Here is a 23,362-nt window from a genome sequence, read left to right on the forward strand (position 1 = left end):
CCTTATTGATGATTGAAAATGGATTGATGGGGCTGGATTAGATTTGTCCTGCATTTTGTACTCCGACATACCTGGGTAATTTTCCACATTTTTGGGTAGGTGCCAGTGTTGCAGCAGTATGGGAACAGCTGGACTAGGGATGCAGCTAGTTCTGGAGTGTAAATGTTCAGTTCTACATCCAGGATGTTGTCAGGGGCTGCAGCCTTTGCTGAATCCAGTGGCTTTTGGCATTTCTTTAATATCACATGAGTGGATTGAATTGGTTGAAGACTGACATCTGATGATTGCAGAAGGACGTCAAGATTAATCATCCACTTGGCACTTCCGGTTGAAACAGGTAGCAAATGTTTCAACCTTGTCTTTTGTTGACATGCTGAGCTTCCCTCTTGGAGATGGACATGTTTGTGGAGCCTCCTCCTCTGGTTACTTGCTTGAGTTTTCATCATGATTCATGATTGGATGTGGCAGGACTGCAGAACATTAATCTGATCAGTTGGTTATAGGATCACTTGGCTCTGCCTGTAGCATGGTGCTTTACGAATACACACACAGCGTTGTGATGTAGCTTTACCAGGCTGGCATCTAATTTTCAGGTATGTTTGATGCTGCTCCTGGCATACTCTACTGCAATCCTCATTGAATCTGGGTTGATCCCCTGGCATGATGGTAATGATAGAGTGGGCAATGTGCTGGACCATGAAACTACAGATTATGTTCTGGTTTTGTCCTAGTTCAACATTTCTATAGTGGTTTGATACAACTGAGTGGCTTTTTAAGACACTCGTATAGCAGCTAAGAGCAAACCACATTAAGTTTGTAGTCGCATGTAGGCCAGACTGGTTGGATGGCAAATTTCCATTCCTATAGGGCATTGGTGAACCAAATAGGTTTTTGCGATTATCTGGTAGCTTCATGGATAATCACCACTGAGACTAGCAATTCATTCTGGATTTATAAATTAAATTTAAATTCCTCCAGCTGCCAAAGTGGGATTTGAACATGTCTCTGGAGCATTAGTCTAGGTCTCTGGATTACTATAACAAAAACAGAAAATGCTGGAAAACCTCGTCAGGTCTGACAGCATCTGTGAAGAAATTCCAGCATTCGCAGTATTTTGCTTTAACTCTGGTATCCGGGAACATTCCCACCATGTTACCATTCCTGTTATAATATTAAATGTATTGTTCAAAGTGCTTTGGAGTTTATGTTGCTGTGATTAAAGCATAATTCATAGATTATTATGAATATTTTTTGTAGGACAACAGTCACTGCCATGTGTTCAATGGATTTTAGCAACTTTCCCCTTGATACTCAGAATTGCTCACTTGAACTTGAAAGCTGTAAGTATCTATTATTTTGGTTGCTGAATTTGAATGGCTATACTTGGTTATTCTTCAATGCACATAACCATCCATGAATTATAAAGTTTCTATATAACTTCATGCAATATGATGTGACTATCATTGGCAGCATTTATTTTTGTTTCTGTTATGGTCCATACTATTAATTTTATTAACAGATTCATGAAAACTGAAGTCAAATAAAAAGTTTATTTTACTTATTTATTAGTTCCAAGTAGGCTTTCAATAACACTGCAATAAAGTTACTGTGAAAATCCTTCAGTCGCCAGACTCTGGTGCCTGTTCGGGTACACTGAGGGAGAATTTGACATGGCCAGTGCAACTAACCAGCATGTCTTTCAGACTGTGGGGGAAACTGGAGCACCCAGAGGAAACCCACGCAAACATGGGGAGAACGTGCAGACTCGCACGGACAGTAACCGAAGTTGGAAATCGAACCTGACTCCCTGGCGCTAAGGGGTAGCAGTGCTAACTACTGTGCCACTATGCCGCCTAAAACTAAAATTTGGGATGGAACAATCAATTACTAGAACAGTCAAAAAGCATGGCATGTTTTGTAATCTTTATAATATTTTATCAGCATTAACTATAATATCACATCAAAGCACAGTTGTATATGACATTAATAAATTATTCATGTTTTGACCAACGTATGTTTGTCAAATCAATAAAAAGATTAGTAATACTTCTTCGTAATGCACCAAATTATGACCCTCTGCTCAAATTGACCTAGTTATCAAAGTTAATGGTTCAACTTAAAATGTTAGCTCTGCTTTGTCTCCTTACAGATGCTGCCAGATCTGTTAAGTTTTTCCAGCATTCACTGTCCTTATTTCAGATTTCAATATCTGCAGTATTTTGCTTATTTTAACCAATCCTATCAAAATGCTCACGTGTGTATTTTTCAAATCAGGAGGAAAAAATCCTATGATATTATGTCCCATGGATATGTGTAATTATTTTTGTTGGACCGATAGGGCAGCATGGTGGCACAGTGGTTAGCATAGCTGCCTCACAGCACCAGGGACCCAGATTTGATTCCTAGCTTGGGTCACTGTCTGTGTGGAGTCTATGTGTCTGCGTAGGTTTCCTCCAGGTGCTATGGTTTCCTTCCACTGATGAAAGACAAGCTGGTTAGAAGCATTGGCCATGCTGAATTCTCCCTCAGTGTACCTGAACAGGCGTCAGAGTGTGGTGATTAGGGGATTTTCACAGTAATTTCATTGCAGTGTTAATGTAAGCCAACTTGTGACTAATAAATAAAGAAAATAATAATCATATACAAACCAGATCTGGAAAATAGGAATTACATAAACGTCTTCATAAATGTTTATTGCATACTGTAATGAGGTCTTTCAGCAAAATGAGTTTTTGTTGAATCATTGATTGAACTGTAACTTATTCCCCCTTTTAAACAACCTATCCCATCCAATAGGTAAATGGGGAATTGTTTCCATATACAGCTCTATAATCGATGTGTCTGAGGCCTGGCTTAACTTTCATTATCTCATATTTTTGGAGCCTCCCCCAAAGTTGAGTGCCGACTGCCTCAGATCAAATGTGTACTTAACTTGTGTTTTGCTGCTCCACACCCTGCCAAAATGTTAGTGTACAAGCACCCTGGGGGACTGGGATCTGGAGAGTCCAGGCCTGCTTTCAGGCAGCATGGATGGTTGACTGCTACCCTCCTCGGTGTCAGGAACTGGAGGTGTGTCAGTCATAGGGAGGAGAATATCAGATGAGCTGGAGAAGCCTGGGCCCCCTGGATGGAGGTGCCAGGCTGTACTCCCACCGTTTCTCTTCCCTTCGGATTCCCAAGGATGCATGTGCTCGTCCATGGTATTGAGGGGCAGCTGGAGTGACATCCAGGTGCTCTGTGGTTCTTTGGTGCTGACGCTCGTGGATTTCCCTCAGTGCTTGCACCATGCAGTCGAAGCCCTATACCATGGAGCTCACGTCCCCAGACATGTAAGTCATGAGCTGAGCCAAGGTGCGGTCATCCCCTGCCATGGATTGCACATCCTGCACCTATGTCTCCATTGCAGTCACCACCCTCGCAGTGCTGGCTTTGTTGTGATGCAGTGATAGCATCATCTCCTTGATAGAAATCAAGGGACTCCCCCAGTCAACCTTGCAGTCCAAACAGGGATGCTGTCATCTCTTCCTGTTGCTCACAACTCTGGCTCTGTAACTCCAGCAGCAGTGGGATGACAGGGAACAGGGGCACATTATCAGCCAGGGGCTCAATAGAGTCCTGGCTCCGACATTCCTCCATGTGCCAGTTCCTTTGGATGTCCCTGCCTCCACCTGCTGTGGATCTTCAGGTATGAGTTACTCACCAGTGGGTGACCCAGAAACCTGTCTACTTAATGATCCCATCGAGGTGATAAAATCTGTGGTAGTGCCAGTTACAGCTGATAGCTGTGATACCTCTTCAGTGTGGGGTTGGAGAAGTCTCCCTCAGAGCTGCTCATGACCAGTGAGTCCAGGAGACCCAAGGATAGTCTGTCCTGTTCAGCTGATTAGCCTTCAGGAGAAGGGACATGACATCAATGCATTACAGGGGATAAAGGAAAAAACATTGATTACTCACTTGGGACTTGAGGAATAACAGCGTGTCTTAAGGGCTCTCATGTTAGTCTGCTGGCCCCACTTCACTCTCAACACAGGCACATTCTTCCTTCTCCCCAGCCAGCTGAGGCTCACTCCTTAAAACGTGTGAGTGTTCTGAGTTCGGGCATGACTCCAGCTGACTGCACCCGCCCATGCATGTTGTGGTTGAGTATGTCCTGCATTGAAACACATAGTCAGACCGTAGGTGGGAGCGATGAGATTGAAGATGGTAATGAGATGTGGCACTTGGTTCCTGATATTAGCAAACCCTGAGGTGGCTGGATGAAAGATGGAGTTGGGGGTGCGTGGGATGTGTAAGGTGGTTGCTTGGGAGACTAGGTATGGTTCACTTTTCCTTCTTGAGAGAAGACAATTGTCCATCTTCTTCTGATACTGTTACTCCATTCTCTTTAGAGTGCATTTTCACTCAGCAGAGCTGCCACCTCATCTTAGCCAGGGATGATGGAAGACCTACTCCTGGAGCAGGGGAAGAGTGGGTCCTGTCTCTGTCCCACTCCATCCAGCAGTTTGGTCAGGGCCCCCTCCGAAAAGTGAGGTGCAGACTTCTTGGCTGCCATCACCTGCAGTCATTCTGGAACAAGTGCTGGGGAACTGTTTATATGGAGCTCCCTAGTGATTGCTGGAGTTAGGTTCTTGCAAGGTGGGCGAATCAGAGGGAACCCTCTGCAGGTGCGGCATGATTCTCGTGGGCATAAAAATTATTACTAATGAGACATAAGATTCAGTCCAAATTCACACTGATGCCATTGATGGGAAACACTCGGTTTTTCATGCCAGAATCAACACACTGCCATTTTTGGGTAAGATTTTGCTCTTTATCTTATGAGACCTGACATTTTAAGATCTGAAATTCAACTGGCAAATAATTGCCCTTTGGCATTCAATACAAAGGTCACACAAAAATAATTGGTTAATGGGCAAGTTATCAAAGGAAAAGTGCCAGCATGGACCCACACCCATAGAAGGACAGCAAAAAAGAATATTTCTGGGAATACATTGTTTAAAATATCCAGCTCAGCTTCCCGTTAGTCTTGTCAGGGCTATTTGTTTTGAGGTTTAACAATTGCACTAATTGATTCCCATGTTAATAGGCAATATACTCATGTTTTCTGTTTAATGTTCATGCTACGTTTGAATGCTGAACTGTCTTTACAATCAACAGGAACCAAAATGAAGCATTTAGTGAATGCTCAAATTTAGCCCAGTTCAGATGTCAATTTTTTTTAAATTGAATGTATCTGCATTTGTAATTTATTCTGGAATGCCACCCCAGAATGTTTATTGAAAAAGTCCCTTAATTGACTTGTTTGTTTAAAGCAAAATTATCTTTTGGTCAAATTACATGTGAATTGACAAATATTTTGTGACAATGTTCACAAATTAATGCAGCAAATTCATTCTGCAATCACAATTTTTAATCAGATTAACTAGTTAATTGAGTTTCAAAGGCAACATGTATTTGTGTGAAAGAAGAGGATAATAGTGGATAATCTATTATGTTTGTAAACTGTTTATGAAAATCTATGAGTGCTCTTCATAATTGATCTACATTTTGTGAATGTGTACAAACAAAAATCTAACTGTTGCATTTCTTTCATGTATATACATACGTGTATACTAGTGGCACATGATGCACATGAATAGACAAAATAATTACTTCTGTAATCCCCAGTATAGCCAGTTTGTAATCATGCTTGGCCATATCTATTAATGCTTTAATGTTTTCCTCCAGATGCTTACAATGAGAAAGATCTAATGCTCCATTGGGCAAATGAAAAGGAACCACTTAAGACAGATGAACAGATTTTACTTGCTCAGTTTTTCATACAAGAATTCCGTGCATCAAGTGGACTTGCGTTTTATAGCAGCACTGGTATGTTTCTCTTACTATAACGGATTTAATGGATAGTAGAAAGGAATGGACAAGATAGTAGGAGTTCATTGATATTGTACAATATGACAGCAAATTATCAGAACTGTGCCCACTAAGAACATCTTCATACTTGCTGGATACTCATAGTACAGAGCAACAAGCATTTCAACACTGCTGCAGCTGTTTGGGCAGTGCAGGTAATGAGAAATGTAACTAGTCAAAAAGTTTTGATGGTAGGGAAAGAGTTATTGCCTTTAAACTAGGTTTGTTTTTTAATTCAGTCTGAGGATATGGGCATTGCTGCCTGGCCAGCATTTAGTGCCCATCTGTAGTGGCCACATTGGACTTGGTACTGGATATGGGCCAAGTGTTAGATTTGTTTGTGTGAGAGCACTTTGGAGATAGTGACCACAATTTAGTGTCCTTCGTTATTGCAATGGAGAGAGATAGGGTCACATGGCAGGGCAAGGTTTATAATTGGGGCAGGAGTAATTATGATGCAATTAGGCAACAACTAGGGAGCATAAGATGGGAGCAGAAACTGTCAGGTATGGGCACAAATGAAAAGTGGAGCTTGTTCAAGGAACAAATACTGCATGTCCTTGAAAGGTATGTCCCTGTCAGGCAGGGAGGAAATGGCCCAGTGAGGGAACCATGGTCCACAAAGGAGTTTGAATGTCTTGTCAAGAGGGAAAAGGAAGTGTACGTAAGAAAAAACAAGGTTCAGTTCAGCTGAGGGTTACAAGGTAGCTAGGAATAGGTTAAAAAAAAGGCTTAGGAGAGCTAGGAGGGGGCATGAGAAGTCCTTGGCAGGTCAGATAAAGGAAAACCCCAAGGCTTTTTACTCTTATGTGAGAAATAAAAGACTGACCTGGGTGAGGTAGGGCCAGTCAAGGATAGTAGTGGGAACTTGTGCATGGAGTCAGAAGAGATAGGTGAAGCACTGAATGAATACTTTTCTTCAGTACTCAGTAAGGAGAGGGGCCATGTTTCTGAGAATCAGAGTGTGATACAGGCTGATAGGATGGTGGACGTAGATGTTCTGAAGGAAGATGTATTAGCAATTTTGAAAAACCTGAGGATTGATAAGTCCTCTGGACCAGATGGAATATATCCTAGCATACTTTGGGAGGAAAGGGATGAGATTGCGGAGCCTTTAGCTTTGATCTTTGGGTCCTCACTGTCCAAGGGGATTGTGCCAGAGGACTGGAGAGTGGCAAATGTTGTTCCTCTCTTCAAGAAAGGAAATAGGAATAACTTTGTAATTATAGGCCAGTAAGTTAATGGAAAGGGTCCTGAGAGGTAGGATTCATGGCCATTTGGAAAGATGCAGCTTAATCCAGGATAGTCAGCATGGTTTCATGAGGGGTAAGCCCTGCCTCACAAATTTGAGTGAGTTCTTTGAGGATGTTACTAAGTGTGTAGATGAAGGTAGAGCAGTTGATGTCGTATACATGGATTTTAGTAAGGCGTTTGATAGGATTCTCCATGGTAGGCTCATGAAGAAAGTTAGGAGGTGTGGGTAGAAGGAAATTTGGCCGATTGGATAAGCAACTGGCTGTCTCATAGGAGACAGAGGGTGGTGGTGGAGGGAAAATTTTCAGTTGGAGGCCATTTACCAGTGGTGTACCACAGGGGTCAGTGCTGGGTTCTGCTATTTGTGATTTTTATCAATGACTTGGAAGAAGAGGCTGAAGGGTAGGTCAGTAAATTTGCTGATGATACCAAGATTGGTGGAGTAATGCATGAGGTGGAGGACTCTTGTAAGCTGCAAAGAGACATTGATAGGATGCAGAGCTGGGCCAAGAAGTGGCAGATGGAGTTTAACCCTGAAAAGTGTGAGGTGATTCATTTTGGTAGGACAAACTTGAATGCAGATTCCAGGGTCAACGGCAGGGTTCTGAGGAATATGGAGGAACAGAGAGATCTTGGGGTTCATAGCCACAGATCTCTGAAGATTGCCACTCAAGTGGATAGAGCCGTGAAGAAGGCTTATAGTGTGTTAGCATTTATTAACAGGGGGTGTGAGTTTAAGAGCTGTGGGGTTATGCCGCAACTATGCAGGACCTTGGTGAGACTACATGTGGAATATTGTGTGCAGTTCTGGTCACCTCACTATAAGAAGGATGTGGAAGCATTGGAGAGAGTGCAGAGGAGATTTGCCAGGATGCTGCCTGGTTTGGAGGATAGGTCTTATGAGGAAAGGTTGAGGGAGCTGGGGCTTTTCTCTTTTGAGCGGAAGAGGATAAGAGGCGACTTAATAAAGGTTTATAAGATGATGAGGAGGATAGATAGAGTGGATGTGCAGAGAATATTTCCTCGGATGGGTGTAGCTGTTACAAGGGGGCATAACTTTAAGGTTCATGGTGGGAGATATAGGAGGGATGTCCGAGGTAGATTCTTTACTCAGAGATTGGTTGGGGTGTGGAATGCACTGCCTGCTGTGATAGTGGAGTTGGACACTTTAGGAACTTTCAAGCGGTTATTGGATAGGCACATGGAGCACACCAGAATGATAGGGAGTGGGATCACTTGATCTTAAGTTTGGACATAGCTCGGCACAACATCGAGGGCCGAAGGGCTGTACTGTTCTTTGCTCTATGTTCTATGTAGTTGCCGTTGGAGGGCAGTTGAGAGTCAACCACATTGTGGTTGGAGTCAGACCAGATAAGGGTGGCGGATTTCCTTCCCGAAAGGACATTAGTGAGCCAGTTGGGTTTTTCTGACAATCAACAATGCTCCATTGATTTCACTGTCATCAGAAGATTCTTAATTCCAGATATTTTAATTTGAATTCAAAGTCCACCATCTGCCATGAAGGGATTCGAACCCGGGTCCCCAGAACCTTTTGCTGAGTTTCTAGATTAATAATCTAGCGGTAATGCTACTAGGCCATCGCTTCCCCATAAACTGCACTTGTCATATAAACTCAATAGATTAATTGCTGAAAGAACACTATTGTGTCACAGGCAGTATTAAGATCACCAACCTTAAGATTAGATCAGATAGTGGCTTCTCACTAGCCAACTTCTGCATTTTTCAGATCTATCTTTAACTTCAATGAACAGTACCTTGTTCAAATTCTAGTTCCTTTTGTCCTTTTGACTCAACTTTCCTGGGACTTCTGTTTTAATTCTCTGGTTTCTCGAACTATCTGTCCTTTAGTTTCTGAGACTTGCTTTCTACTCATTATTTCATGGAACTGCTTCTGCTCTGACAGAGCTTTAGGGGTTGTTTCCTCTTTGGCTGCTAAGCTCCAGCTATGTTGGGTCCAGTTAAAATTAACCTCAAAATATTTTTTACAAATTAAAGGTGCCCCGATTGCTAAGCAACAGCTCAGTGCTTCTTTAAAACGTGTTTGCTTTTCATGTCATAAACTCTCTACGCGCAATAGATACATTTTGAAATGAAACCAAAACCTCCATATGTGTCTGTCGCACGGGCATTCAGCCTCTGACCTTCGGGTAAGCATTCTCCAAGGCGGCCTTCACGACACACGACAGCGCAGAGTCGCTGAGCAGAGACTGATAGCCAAGTTCCACACACATGAGGACGGTCTCAACAAGGATCTTGGGTTCATGTCGCACTATCTGTAACTCCCGTGACTTGCCTGGGTTTGCAAAACCTCACCTACTGTACTGTCTGGAGACAATACATATCTCTTTAACCTGTACTCAGTGCTCCTTCCACTCACATTGTTAGCCACTTTAAGACTTGAACAGCAGGTTATGTGTAAAGATTCGCATTCTAATCAGTAATCTGTAAACTGTCTGCTTTGTATGCTCTGTCTGAGGCCAGAACTCTCCATTCACCTGACAAAGGGACAAACCCCGAAAGCTTGTGAGTTTACTATCAAATAAATCGGTTGGACTTAAACCTGGTGTTGTCAGACTTCTTACTGTGTTTACCCCAGTCCAACGCCGGCATCTCCACATCGTTGCTGGCTGGCCAGCATTTATTGCTTAACCTTAGTTACCCTTGAGAAGGTGGTGGTGAGCTGCTTTCTTGAATCGCTGCAGTCCACAAGCTTTGGATTGACCCACAATACCATTAGGGAGGGAATTCCAGGATCTTGACCCAGCGATTGTGAACGAACGCCAATATATTTCCAAGTCAGGTGGCTTGAAGAGGAACTTGCAGGTGGTGGTGTTCCCATGTATCTGTTGCACCTATCCTTCTAGATGGAAGTGGTTGTGGGTTTGGAAGGTGATGTCTAAGGATCTTTGGTGAATAAAGCTGGTAAGAAATTACTATAAATACACAACAAAGAGGAGGAATAAGGACTAATTTTTGAAAAGTCAGGGTGTAACCAGTGAAGTGTTGCCAGGATCTGTAGTTGGGTATTAGCTATTTACAATCTTATAAGAATAGTTTAGATGATGAGATCAAGTATAATGCATTAAGCTGGCTGATGATACAAAGTTAAGTGGGAAAACAGAATGCCAAGTGGCTGCAAAGGGACTGATTGAACAAGACGGTGGCAGAGGGGGTAAGTTTTTTTATTTATTAGTGTCACTAGTAGGCTTCCTGGAATTCCCTCCCTCACGGCATTGTGGGTCAACCCACAGCACATGGACTGCAGTGATTCAAGAAGGCAGCTCACCACCACCTTGACAAGGGCAACTAGGAATATGCAATAAATGCTGACCAGCCAGTGACGGTCATGTTCCATGAATGAATAAAAAAAAATTAACACTGCAATGAAGTTACTGTGAAAATCCCCTAGTCGCCACACTCCAGTGCCTGTTGGGGTACACTGAGGGATAATTTAGCATGGCCAACACACCCAACCAGCACATCTTTCGAACTGTGGAAGGAAAAAGGAGCACCAGGAGGAAACTCACGCAGACACAAGGAGAACGTGCAGACTCCACAAAGGCAATGACCCAAGCCAGGAATCAAACCTGGGTGCTAACCACTGTGCCCCCATGTTCATATAGTGGGGATATGTGGAATTACTCACTTTGATGGGAAAAGCAGAAAGCAGAATGTGTTTTAAAAATGAGAGACTAGTAAGCATGGGCATTCAGGGAGATATGTGAATCCTCAAACACAAATAGCAGAAACTTAACATGCAGAGATAACAAGAATTATGAAGATGAATGCTCTGTTAGCTTTTATTGCAGGGAGGTGGAGTATGAAAGTATGAAAGTCGTGCTACAGTTATATGGTGGTTTCTGTGTGTTGTTTTGGTCTCCTTACCTAAAAAAGCCACTTGCTTTAGAAGGGCTGCATGAAAGGTTCACTGGAGTGGTTCCTGGGGTGGAAACGCTATCCTCTGAGGAAAGATTGGATAGAATGGCCCTACATTCTCTGAAATTTACAAGAATGAAAAGTGAACTAATTGAAATTTTTTTTTTAATCTTGAAGAGGACTCGACAGCTCACAAATTGGGGCGATTCTCCCAAAAGTGCTGAATTGGTGGGAAAAGTGCTGAATTGGTGTTCTAGATCACAACTTTTTTTCAGTGCAGCTTTAGACCTGAACCTCCCCACTCTGTGCACTGCAGAGGTCATAACTGTGAATCCCATTAAAAACCCAGAGGGGCGGGGCCTATTTGTGCTGGTGTCTGACAGCTCTGGAACTCTGCGCATGCGCAGTGGCCCCAATCTATCAGTCTCCCCATTTGCTGGCCAGCTCAGTCACTCACCAGCTAGGGACCACAGCAGTGCTGCCCCTCCAGCAATCCCCATGGCCCAATCGTGATTCCCACAACAATTCCTCATCCAGCCCTAACCCCTCCTGCCTCAGAGTGCCCTGGTGTCCAGCCCACACCCTCACCCACCCCAACAGTGGTGATCTCCCCAACCCCTCATCCTGGCAGAGTGCCCCTCCTAACCCCCCCTGGGGTCAGAGCCCCCTGGGAGGCAGATCCCATTCCCCCAGCAGACCACCCTCCCAACCTACCCCAATCGCTGCCCTCCCTCCAGCCCAGATTGATCCCAATGAGTGGCAGCAGGGCTCCCCACTCCCACTGATCCCCCCTAGGCCCCGCCTACAGTAAGCCCTGCCCCCTTGGCACTGCCTGATTCCCACTGGGCAGTGCCAAGGTGCCCCAGACAGTACCAGAGGCACAGGCTGGCACTGCCAGAGTGCTCATGCCCAGGAGGCACAACCCGCCACTCGAATCCCTGGGGAGCCCCAATTGCCCCCCTTTCATTCTGGCGGGGTCGCCATCTAGTTCCATGAAGGTAGGAAGATATTCTAAACCCTGCCAGAATGAAGTACTCCTGATGGGTAGGAGATGCTGTCAGGCCTGGCAAGTTCCATGCCGGGCCCGATAATCACATGCAAAATATATTTAAATTACATTAAAAAGATTCAAATGAGTTACTTCTCTTCCTGCTGGTTTCCAGCGTGGTCTCGACTGTGGGTGTTCTCCAGCTCTGGGAGACGCGCGTGCGTTCCCGGTGCATGTGTGAATCCCACAAAATGGCTGACATACAATTCTCTCGACAGGACCTGCCAGAAAAGTTGCGGGTCGCAATGGGAGAATCAGGCCCATTGTTTCCCCTGGTGTCTCCGGCCAAGGGGCAACCATTTTAGCTTGAGACAAAGAAATATTTCTTCATTCAGAGGGTTGAGAATCTTTGGCATTGTCCACCTCTGAGGGCCCTGGCTACTCACCTGTTATGCAAACTGAAAGCCAATATCAATAGGTTTTTGGGCACTAGGAGAATTGAGAGATTTGTGATTGGGTGTAAAGTGCAGTTGAGGTAGAAGATTATTCATGATAGACCACGAGAGGAAGTTTTACCTAAATTGTAACCAATTACCCAATTTGGGCGGACAGTAGCACAGTGGTTAGCATTGCTGCTTCATGGCTCCAGGGACCTGAATTCAATTCCTGGCTCGGGACACTGTGTGGAGTTTGCACATTCTCCTTGCGTCTGCGTGGGTTTCCTCCCACAGTCCAAAGATGTGCGGGTTAGGTTGATTGGCCATGCTAAAATTGCCCCTTCGTGTCCAGAGATGTGTAGGTTAGAGGGATTAGTGGGTAAAATATGTAGGGATATGGGGGTAGGGCCTGGGTGGAATTGTGTTTGGTGCAGACTCAACGGGCTGAATGGCCTCTTTCTGTACTGTAGAGTTTCTATGGATTCTATGATTTCTGTGTAACTTTTCTTTTCTCCTTAGGTTGGTACAACAGATTGTTCATTAATTTCATCCTAAGGAGGCACATTTTCTTTTTTCTTTTACAAACCTACTTTCCAACCATGTTAATGGTCATGCTATCTTGGGTTTCCTTCTGGATTGACAGAAGAGCAGTCCCAGCTCGGGTTTCACTGGGTAACTTACTTTTATTTTCTCTATGTTTTTTCTTGTGGATATCGAAGTGGGGGATAGAAAAATGGCCAATGTCAGATTGAAGTACTCTTAGATTGATGAAAAGCACAATATTTTGCTGAGACTTAAACCTCACAGGAGGGTGCCAATTTTTCCACTATCACAATTAATGGGATGGACAATTTAGTCAGTACCAAATTATCAATGTTTTGTGCTGTATGCTTACACCAGAAACTGGATAGATTCTGCTCCCTTAAGTCAGCTGGGTTCAAATAATTGGAATTGTTTCACCATCTACAGCTATTTCTTGACATTAATGCAAGAGTGAGAGAATGGAAATCAGTTTACTGTTGGAGGTTTGCCTCTAGAATATGGATCTTGATATACTTAGGGGGTCTTCGAGATAAAGTAGAGCTATATATGTGTTCCCTCAATCTTTTGTGCTACTTTTGTGACACATTTCCTGAAACGCTTTGCTCGTTCCATGAATTTATGCAAGTAATGTGCTAGTGTAGATTTAAATGTGTACATTTAGTTGCAAAATGCCTGGCCACTGGATATTGGTGCACCTGAAATTTCTGGAGTTTGATAACCATTTTATTTGTGACTTAATTTTGACATGTTGAGACCGGCACAATGTTTAATGAAAGTGCTGTCAGTCTCAGTGACACAAAACCTTTTTGGATTTGTGCTCCCCCACCACCCTGCTCCCCCATGCTGAGAAGGGTCAAGCAACTGGAATGGTTTTCCCAATAGCCATACCCCTGTACTGCATAGTGATGGAGAAGAAGAGGAACAATGGAGGGAGGCAACAGCTCCTTGAGAGCGAGGCCTCAAAACAGAAGTAAGCAGCCCACTCACAATTATCTGCACTGATGACACTTAATCTGCTACATACGCACGGCTATAAATTTAGGTGTAAGTTCTCATTGGCAACATCAACACAAAAACTTGTGCCAATTTTGATGTAAGTGGCATTGAGGAAGTTTCATGCATTTTTTTTACCCAAATGAAATTATCTAACCTTTGATGTTAGTGCATAATTCTGATTTAAGTTAACTCCATGTTATACATTTAGCTTGGTTCATTGCACTTCTTCTGAAAAAGCCCATTAAAATGCTTTCTGAAAATGTTATCATAGAATCATAAACCACTACAGTACAGAAGGAGGCCATTGAGCCCATCTGTACCAACCACAATCCCAGCCAGGCTCTATTCCTGTATTCCTATTCATTTACCCCGCTAATTCCCATGACACTATGAGGCAATTTATCATGGCCAATCAATCTAACTTGCGTATCTTTGGACCATGGGAGGAAACTGGAGCACCCAAAAGAAACCCACGCAGACATGGGGAGAATGTGCAGACTCAGTAGTGCCACCGCTGTGCTACCATGTCTCCCATAATATTTAATGTTGATTCCCGAAAGTGTAATCTTGAACTTGTTGAGGTTTTATATTTCCAATAGCAGTAGGTCTGGTGACTCAGGATTCAGGACTGCGTTCCTTCTAAGCTACTGCTGGTAGCAGTGCTTAGAATTGTTTATCTGCTAATATCATGGATTGTCAAAAAAGCAGCAAAATCCCAATAGAATTGGGGATTCTGGCCACAGATGTGTGACCCATCCATTCTCTCCTCTTGATCCAGATTAGAATGAAGGGCTTAAGTACTTTTAACTGTGGTCTGTCCCATACCATCAACATTACTTACATCTATTTCTTTCTTTTCCATTGAAAGGAATAACAATTGTTCTGACAATGTCAACAATTATAACTGGAGTGAATGCATCCATGCCTCGAGTATCTTATGTTAAAGCTGTGGATATCTACCTCTGGGTCAGCTTTCTCTTTGTATTCCTTTCTATAATTGAATACGCAGCTGTGAACTACCTAACCACTGTTGAAGAGAGAAAAAAACTGAAGCAGAGAGAGAAGGTAATTATTACTGAGCATTATTAATTTCAAAAAATGTGGATACAAAATAGAGATTGGGAGAGATGTTTGAACGTTCGCTTCACAAATTATATAAAGAGCTTTTCCTTTTACAGTATGTGCATTTCAATGTACTGAAATTACAATCGTTAATAGTTTTGACAAATAATATGACACTATCTTTCTCACAATGGCAACATTGTGTTCAGAAAACCATGGCCTGAATTTTTTGGTTGGCAAGGGCTCACTTCCCGCCACTGGGAGATTTAGCGTGGATGTGTTCGCCTGACTGCCCTGCAGCTAAATTCCAAGGTATGCTCCAATGAGCATTGTTTAGGTGCAGGCAGGACTTCTGCCTCTTATTCGAGAGGAAGTCCTGCCTTAGAGAGATGCTGACCAAGCTGGCAGCTCTCCAGTTCCTGTAGTGGCAGCGCTGCAATGGGCAGAAGAGGAAGTATACGAACCTAACTTAGTCTAAGTACCAGAGCTGCAGGACAGGGTAATTACAAGGGTTCCAGGCCAGGTAAGTAGGGCAGTGCTGGAGGTTGCTGGGGGTGATCTAGATCTCAGGGGAGAGGTCAGTGGGGGAAAGAGGTCCAGAGGTCACAAGGCCTTAAGGTAAGGATGCCTTCTTATGAGAAGGGAGCTTCTGATGTAGGCACACCCTCTGCCCCACTTCCCAGCCAAGGTCTAACTTTGATTCTTTCTGGCCTTCCCCCAGAGAGGTTCACTGTTTCCACCAGTCTAAAAATTGCAGCTGGTTGGGAATGGTCCTTAAGGGGCCATTAATTGCACACTTAACGACCTCAATTGGGGCAAGGCCAGGCTTTCTACCCAAGACCTTATCTGCCTCAGCATTAAAACACTGTGTGCTCAGGTGGGTGGGAGCCCAGAGGGAATCCCATCCCGCAAATGGATTTAAAGGCAAAAGCTAGTGACAGAGGAGCTTTAAGTTTTCAACCTATTGTTTTGAACTCAGTTTTGGGAATAAACCGAGAAGGAAGGCTCCTCTAACTTGGTATCTCCCTGTCTTGTCTAAAATTCCATGTGATTATCAATCTTCAGTCAGAGAATCCTCAGCTGACTATAACTTTTCTGCATTTGGAAACCTGCAAAGCTGATCCAGCTCTATATTATCCTCCATGCTGAAGCTATGATGATGAGAACCATCAGACATCTACTGGAGCATATCTTCTTCACACAAAGGAACTCCCAGATCAACAGCAGCGAAACCCTGCAAAACTTACCCTTTACTTTGTAAAATCTATCGTCCAAAGCCCATTACTGCAGAGGCCCTATCTGTTTGTTTTTTTTTGTTCGTTTGTGTGCGTGTGTGTGTGTGCACGTGTTGGGGCATTTTTAAAAAGGGATATTTAGTTATACTTCCAGAACCCAATTGTGTGTTAACCAGTTCTTGCAACTTTTTTTTAAAAGTTTCATTTTGTAACAAATCAGTCATGCTGAATTTGTTGAAAGAGTCTTGGTTAAAGTTTCTTTTATTCTGGGTCTAACAGTAGTGAAAGGAAACAATTGGCTATTTTGGTGAGTGAATTAAATTTTTAAACTAATGGGGTGACCTGAAGAGTAGTGGGACTAGATAAACTGCATACTCGTTACAATCTACATTCTCAACAAAATGCAAAAACAAATAAAGTTCTGCAAAAGTTCCATTCAATATTAATATTTATACCTGAAACTAATTTTCTCCTATAAAATTCAATCAATTTCCCCACTTTTGTTAATTAAGACCTCATGGGGATTCAAATGAAAAATGTCATTAATGCATCAGCTAACAAACAGCTATTATAATTTAAGACAACTAAGTAACTTATTTTTTCTTTAACACATTTTACCTTGTTCTCTCAGATTGGTCTGGCTCAGTTTTAGTATTAGTGGATAAACCAGCCAAAAGCAACACTAAATGCAGAATTTTTAAAGCTGCAGGATTGAATCAATTAAAATTAGTCAGTGTCACATGAGAACAGAAAAGAAAAATAATGAGAGTACCATGATGAAACATTGGGTCCACAAGAGAGAGGCAGTGAGGCTGAACCCAGAAAAGAGAAATGATAAATATCGGTCTAGTTACATAAAGTGACTTGGAAATCCAGCAGTGTGGGAGCCAAGGAGAATGGGACTTTGCTTTTTGGAACTTGGAAGGAGTTAGTTAAAGTGCAGTAGTGAGGAAAGGGCAAGAAACTTGACATTTGCTCCATTTTATGGTTAAATCTGCATCTGGAATAAACATGATCACGGAGGAATGTGGATCTAGATTAGATCTGCATCATAGAGGGTAGCAGGTCAGCAGGTTGTAGCAGCACAAGTCTAGAAATGTCCAACTCATCCAAGGAGAACTGATACACACAATGTTAGGAAAATTATTTTCTCAGGGAAATTGCATGCTAACGTGTCTCAAAGTTTAGTTTTGGAACAAATTGATCTGATTTGAAATGGTCTGTAAAGATTCCACTGTACTCCAAAGCAACTGTGCAGCAGTTTTCCAAGGAAAAGTAACCTTAAGTTGGTCATAATTTGTGTTAGCAACTTTAAAAAATTAATTTAATATGACTTTCTGCCATTAAATGTGGATTATAAAATTTTTACTGTTTATGAGCTATACAGCACATGAAATTCATTGTGGGGTGAATTTATGCAGGATTCTCCCACTGTAACAGTGTAGCTTTAGTGAGTCACAATTGATTGTTGTGACACTCTATTTGTAATTTTAAGAGAGAACTGTTAGAAACGTGACATTCACCGCCATTTAAAGGCATACATAGATTACTTCAGAAACTGTATTTGTCTGCTCCAATTAGAGAAACGAGCATTGATTCTACAGCTCTGTGAGTGGAACAGACTAAAGTAAAAAGTCTGACAACTGTGTTTACGCCAGTCCAACGCCAGCATTCCCACATCAGTGGAACAGACAGCAGTTCGTTGCAACCAATTAGTCAGATTGGCAAAATGCTTATCCCACAGAAATGTCCGTGGTCAGTTCAATTATTAGTCTCTCACTTTCACATTGCACTAGGCTGGCTATGGGCAATGGATTACACGAACATGAAAAATACATATGTCGGGGTGTGGAGGCTAAAACATGTGGGTCTTTAAAAAGGCTATAGCTATTTCTAAGGCATATTTGAGCCTTCCTGGAGATTTTTTGGGGCAAAAGAAATGGCTGGCAGCATCAAAAGACATTTGATATAAATGTAGAGGCATGAAGCAGTTTCGAGAAGGTTCACTAGATTTTCTTATGAGGAAAGGTTGAGCAGGTTGGGCCTACACCCATTGGAATTTGTAAGTATGAGATGAATTTATTGCAATGTATAAGATCCTGATGGGGCTTGACAGTGTTGATGCTATTCGCAGGGGGAATCCAAAACAGGGGTTCAAAGCTTAATGTCTTCTATTAAAAGTAGAGGTGAGGAGAAATATCATCTCATAGGAGGCATTAGTCTATTGTTACACTGATAGGAAGGAGCAGATTTTAAATAAAACTGCATTGATTTTAAAGTATATTAATTTGATTTTACATTGTTTAAGATTCACTTAATAAATTATATTACAGTAAATACTTTTGCAAATGTGAAGATTGCTTTAAGAACAATTGAATTTTGTATAGGGTCCAATTTTAACCCATTCACAACCTATCCACTAACACGAAGTTAAAATTGGGCCCAACAGTCAACCTAATCTTATGCTGGTATCTCAGTACTAGTTAGTGATAATCACAAAAGCACTTCTATTTTTTAGTTTTCAGATTCCTTTAGGTTGAATCAGACGCAAAACATGGCTTTTGATGGCTGCTACCATGATAGCCAGCTGGACCTGTCAGACTACGCTGAAGGTCGCTTAAGCGTAACAACTACAGAAGCCAGGGAACGTGCATCATGTTCAAATCCAGACAGTCAACAGTTAAGAAGGAAGAAATCTGCCAAGGGGAATGTTACCGCAGTTATTATAAAGAACAATCATGCTATTGATACCTACTCAAGGGTTTTATTTCCTGCTGCATTTATTCTTTTTAATTTCATTTACTGGTGCTTATTTTCATAAACATTTGCCATTCCAAACTTTTTGTAAGCTGAACGCTAGAAATTGGGTTATGTAGTGCCCATTTTCAGGGGCTATGCAGTTTGTCACAGCTCAAAAATGGGCAGCCATGGAATGTTATCTTGAACTAATGATAGATTTCATTGAGCAGGAATCAATGTGCGACTCCACACAAACACTTGGCCCAGACTGGGGAGATTTCATAACTCGTAGGATACTGATATCATTTTACTAACATTTTTAGTAAGATTACATTTTCAAAAAGATCTGAGGCTGAATGTTGGAGAACACAACAAAGGTAAAGTATAGCCAAATGCAAGAAACCTGCGCACATACTGGAGTGCAAATGAAACAGACAATCTGAACCTTACCAATTTTTGAATCTGTTAAAGAGTTTAGTTGACATCCTCCAACTGAGTGCAATGCCAGCCAAACTGTATTGTACCGTATATGTTATGATACCAAATTTGTTGGAAATTATCTTAAAATACAAGAAAACATCAATTAATTGTAAGTGTAGACTTCTCATTGTCTTTCCTGCTAAGTCTTAACAACTGATTATTCCAAAAGTTTTAATAAGGAACTTGGATTTATAAAGCATCTTATGATGGACATCACAAAGCACTTCACAGTCAAATTGTTACTTTTGAAGGGTAGTTGTCAAGTAGGCGTAGCCTCACAAACTGCAAGTCAGATGGAAGATCAATTAATCAGTTTTGGGTGTTTTTTTATTATTCTTTCATGGGACATAGGTGTTGTGACTAAGCCAGTATTTTTATTGCCCAACCTTAATTACCCTTGAGAAGATGAGCCACTTTCTTCAACCTCTGCAGTCCATGAAGGAAGAATTTCAGGTAAGGACACTGAGAAAACTCCATATCTTCTTTGAAAAGCATCACAAAACCTCTATCCAACAGGGCATTTATAGAAAATACATCATGTGGCAGAATTATCCAAAATAACAAAAGAATCTAATACATAAAGGGACAGATATAAAAATACTATGGGAATATTTTTAAAAGGTACATGGAACAAAAATTATTGTGCTCTTATGTTGTAAACCATTAAAGCATATTTTAATTATGACATTTTTCCATTCAAGAGATCTATATTAGCTTTCCCTGTGGCTTCTACAGTCAATGTGCAACAACAACTTTAATTTATAAAGCACTGTCAACATATTAAGACGTTTCAAGGCACCTCATAGGACCAATAAATAGCAATAAGTAAGATCACTGGTGTTTTCTTCAGGATGGTTACACAATTCATTTCTTTCTTAATGGAAATAAGAAGCGAGAGAGTGTGTGTGCATGAGCGAGATAGTTTTGCAGTTATATAAGCTTGTTGGATTCCTCTAGGAGCAGAAAGCAGCTAAAGGAAATCATTTGCATTTTAAAGGCATATTTGAAATCATCCTTTGTTTTGAACAAATGGCTCCTTTCCATCAATTTACATCTGGTGTACACTGTCAATCATCTGACCCAATGGGTGGAATTTTATGAGATTTATTTTCTAAGCTAGCGTGAAAATGAGAAAGTTCCTGGTCTGTTTTTTGGGTGAGTTTTCACTCTCAATCTTATGGACTTGGACGTTGAAAATATGGGCTACGATGTTTCTAGCTGCTGCAGGCAGTGGGCTAGGCGTAATTTACCTGCCGGCCTGCAGAGAGAACTATTGCACATGGGCAGGCCTCTGTGTCTGCACACATGCAATAGCATCTGCAAAGGGAGTTATTGCACATGTGCAATTCCAACAGCTGGGATCTGACAGAGAAAGAGCTGTCAGGCCCTGCTGCTACAGGCAGCCTGAACAAACTCCCCCTCCCCTCTGCGATTGTGGGGGCCCGCAGCTGATTGTGAGCTCCACATCAGTTGAAATGCAGGCCCCACTGCCCCCAGACCAGTTGCCTTGCAATTGCCCCCCGCAACACTCGCAATGCGGAGTAGGCCCCCTTTCCCTCCCCCGCCTGTGGCAGCGGACCCCCCAAAACAATTGTCTGCAAAATTGCAGCAGTTCCCCCCCCTCCCCCCACGATTGAGCTGCTTCTCCAGGCCCCACCCCTCTAGGCCCCATCCACCCATAGGTCCTATCTCCATGACACTGCCTAGTGGGCAGTGCTAAGTGCCTGATGGGCATTATTGAGGTGCCAGTCTGGCAGTGCCAAGATTCCCTGGGGAGCCTCAATGTCCTACCAGGTTCTACCAGTGAGGCCAACATGACTGTTCCCCATTCATGGGGAGCACTTGTTTTCCTAGCTGGAGAGAACATCTCCCGGAGAGCCAGAAAGGCAAACGAGCTTTGACGATTCAGCACCAGGCTTGCAATTCACACGTTAATAAACATTATAATAAATTTGAATAATTTATTCAGCCTCTCACACATTTCCGGCGAGAGGTAGACCTCCCCAGAAATTCAGCAATTGTAAAATCGTGAGACCTGAGAAATCAAGTGTGATCCTGATTTCTCGACTCTCCTGTGATTTTACTGGCTTGTTCCACTGGTCGACAGGCGGGGTGAGTCAGTAAAACCCCAGCCAATATGTCAAATACAAGTGACATTTTCATCATGTAAAAATCCATTATTTCAGCCCATGTATTAGTGGGATTATTTGACAACCAGAACTATCCCCTCCATTCATAGCAAATGACTCCAGCGAGTCTTCCACAGGTAAAGACGGAGAAAGAATATAGTAACGATAACATGAAATCCTAAGTAAAATCAAGCAGAGTACAGGAATTCTGTGGTCTTGTTCCAGGTGCCTGTACAATTCCTGTGCAGCATTGCAGTACTATGGAAGTTTCCGTGATCATTGTAGTAAGTGCATGCCAAGATTTTTTTTCCCAAAACATACTTTATTCATAAAATATTTACAAGTATATTACATAAAGTTCAAACTTAACATCACATAAAATGCAATATAGATCAGTTTATTTCAAACGAGGTCCCCCTTACATTTGCTGTACCAGATTATATTTACCATGTACTTTTACACTTTGCTTCATTCTATCATAGGATGTGGCCATTCCTGACATGGTCAGCATTTGGTTCCAAAGTCTAATGGCCCTTGAGAGGGTGGTGGTGAGTTGCCTTCCAGAACTGCTATTTATCTGGTGCAGGTACACCTACAATGCTGCTGGGGAGTTCCAGGATTTGAATCCTGTGACAGTGAAAGAATAATTCTCAGTCAGAATGTTGTGTGGTTTGGACAGGAATTTACAGGTGTTATGTGCTATCCTTATACTATTAGGTAGCATAGGTTGTGGGTTTAAAAGGTGCTGTTGAAGGAGTCTTGATGAATTGCTTGGTGCATTTTGTAGATGTTACAGACTGGTGCTACTGTATATCAGTGATAGAGGGAGTGAATGTTGAAGGTGAAGGATGGGTTGGCGATCCAGTGGCTGTTTTGTCCTTGGTGGTGTTGAGTTCTTGAGTGTTGTTGGAGCTGCATTCATCCACGCAAATAGAATATTCCATCACACTCCTGACTTGTGCCTTGAGGATGGTGGCCTGGCTTTGGGGAGTTAGGAGGTGAGTTATATGCCTCAGAATTCCCAGCCTCTGACCAGCTGTTGGAGACCTAGTATTTATATGGCCGGTTGAGTTCAATGATACTCCCTAGGATCTTGATAACGAGGATTCGATGATGGTATGCACTTAAATACCAGATTCTCTCATTATAGAATAGAATCTCTACAATGCAGAAAGAGGCCATTCAGCCCATCTAGTGTGCACTGACTCTCTGACAGTGCATTTTAACCAGACCCTATCCCCGTAATCTCACACATTTATCTGCTAATCCCCCCAACCTTTACATCTTGGAACACTAAGTGACAATTGATTGTGGCCAATCATACTAATTTGCACATCTTTGGGGTGTGGGAGGAACCAGAGCACCCGGAGGAAACCCATGAAAATGTGCAAACACCACACAAACTGGAGGCCATGTTGGAGATGGTCATTGCCTGGCACTTGTGTGGCGCGAATGGTAGTTGCCTTTTATCAGCCCAAACATTCTCTGGTGCAGACAGCACAAAGGATTTAGGTGATTTCCAGCTGCTCAATATATTTTGGCAGAAGTGCCTTACTTAACAGTGGCTTTTCCCCACTGAGACTTCTCAGGGTTGTCCCAAACTTCAATGTGCGCTGCAGCACATAGTCTTAAACTTTGGATGGGCCTCTGCAACATTGATCGTTCATGGTTCCTAGCTGTTTTAAAAGAGCA

General features: G+C 42.5%; 1 protein-coding gene across 1 annotated transcript in view; it reads left to right on the forward strand.

Annotated features, from left to right (window-relative positions):
- LOC145352970 (gamma-aminobutyric acid receptor subunit rho-3-like) overlaps positions 1 to 20,333 on the forward strand; it is a 37,343-nt gene extending 17,010 nt beyond the window's left edge. Inside the window, exons 5-9 of the mRNA XM_080203277.1 lie at positions 1,258 to 1,340; positions 5,728 to 5,868; positions 13,006 to 13,158; positions 14,894 to 15,090; positions 18,841 to 20,333. Of these exons, the coding sequence (XP_080059403.1) occupies positions 1,258 to 1,340; positions 5,728 to 5,868; positions 13,006 to 13,158; positions 14,894 to 15,090; positions 18,841 to 19,143 (877 nt within the window). The 3' untranslated portion in view covers positions 19,144 to 20,333. The remainder of the gene's footprint in view (positions 1 to 1,257; positions 1,341 to 5,727; positions 5,869 to 13,005; positions 13,159 to 14,893; positions 15,091 to 18,840) is intronic.
- Positions 20,334 to 23,362: the final 3,029 nt, after the last annotated feature.

This window comes from Carcharhinus amblyrhynchos, chromosome 15, assembly GCF_965287045.1.
Source record: "Carcharhinus amblyrhynchos chromosome 15, sCarAmb.v2.hapA, whole genome shotgun sequence".
Taxonomy (NCBI): domain Eukaryota; kingdom Metazoa; phylum Chordata; class Chondrichthyes; order Carcharhiniformes; family Carcharhinidae; genus Carcharhinus; species Carcharhinus amblyrhynchos.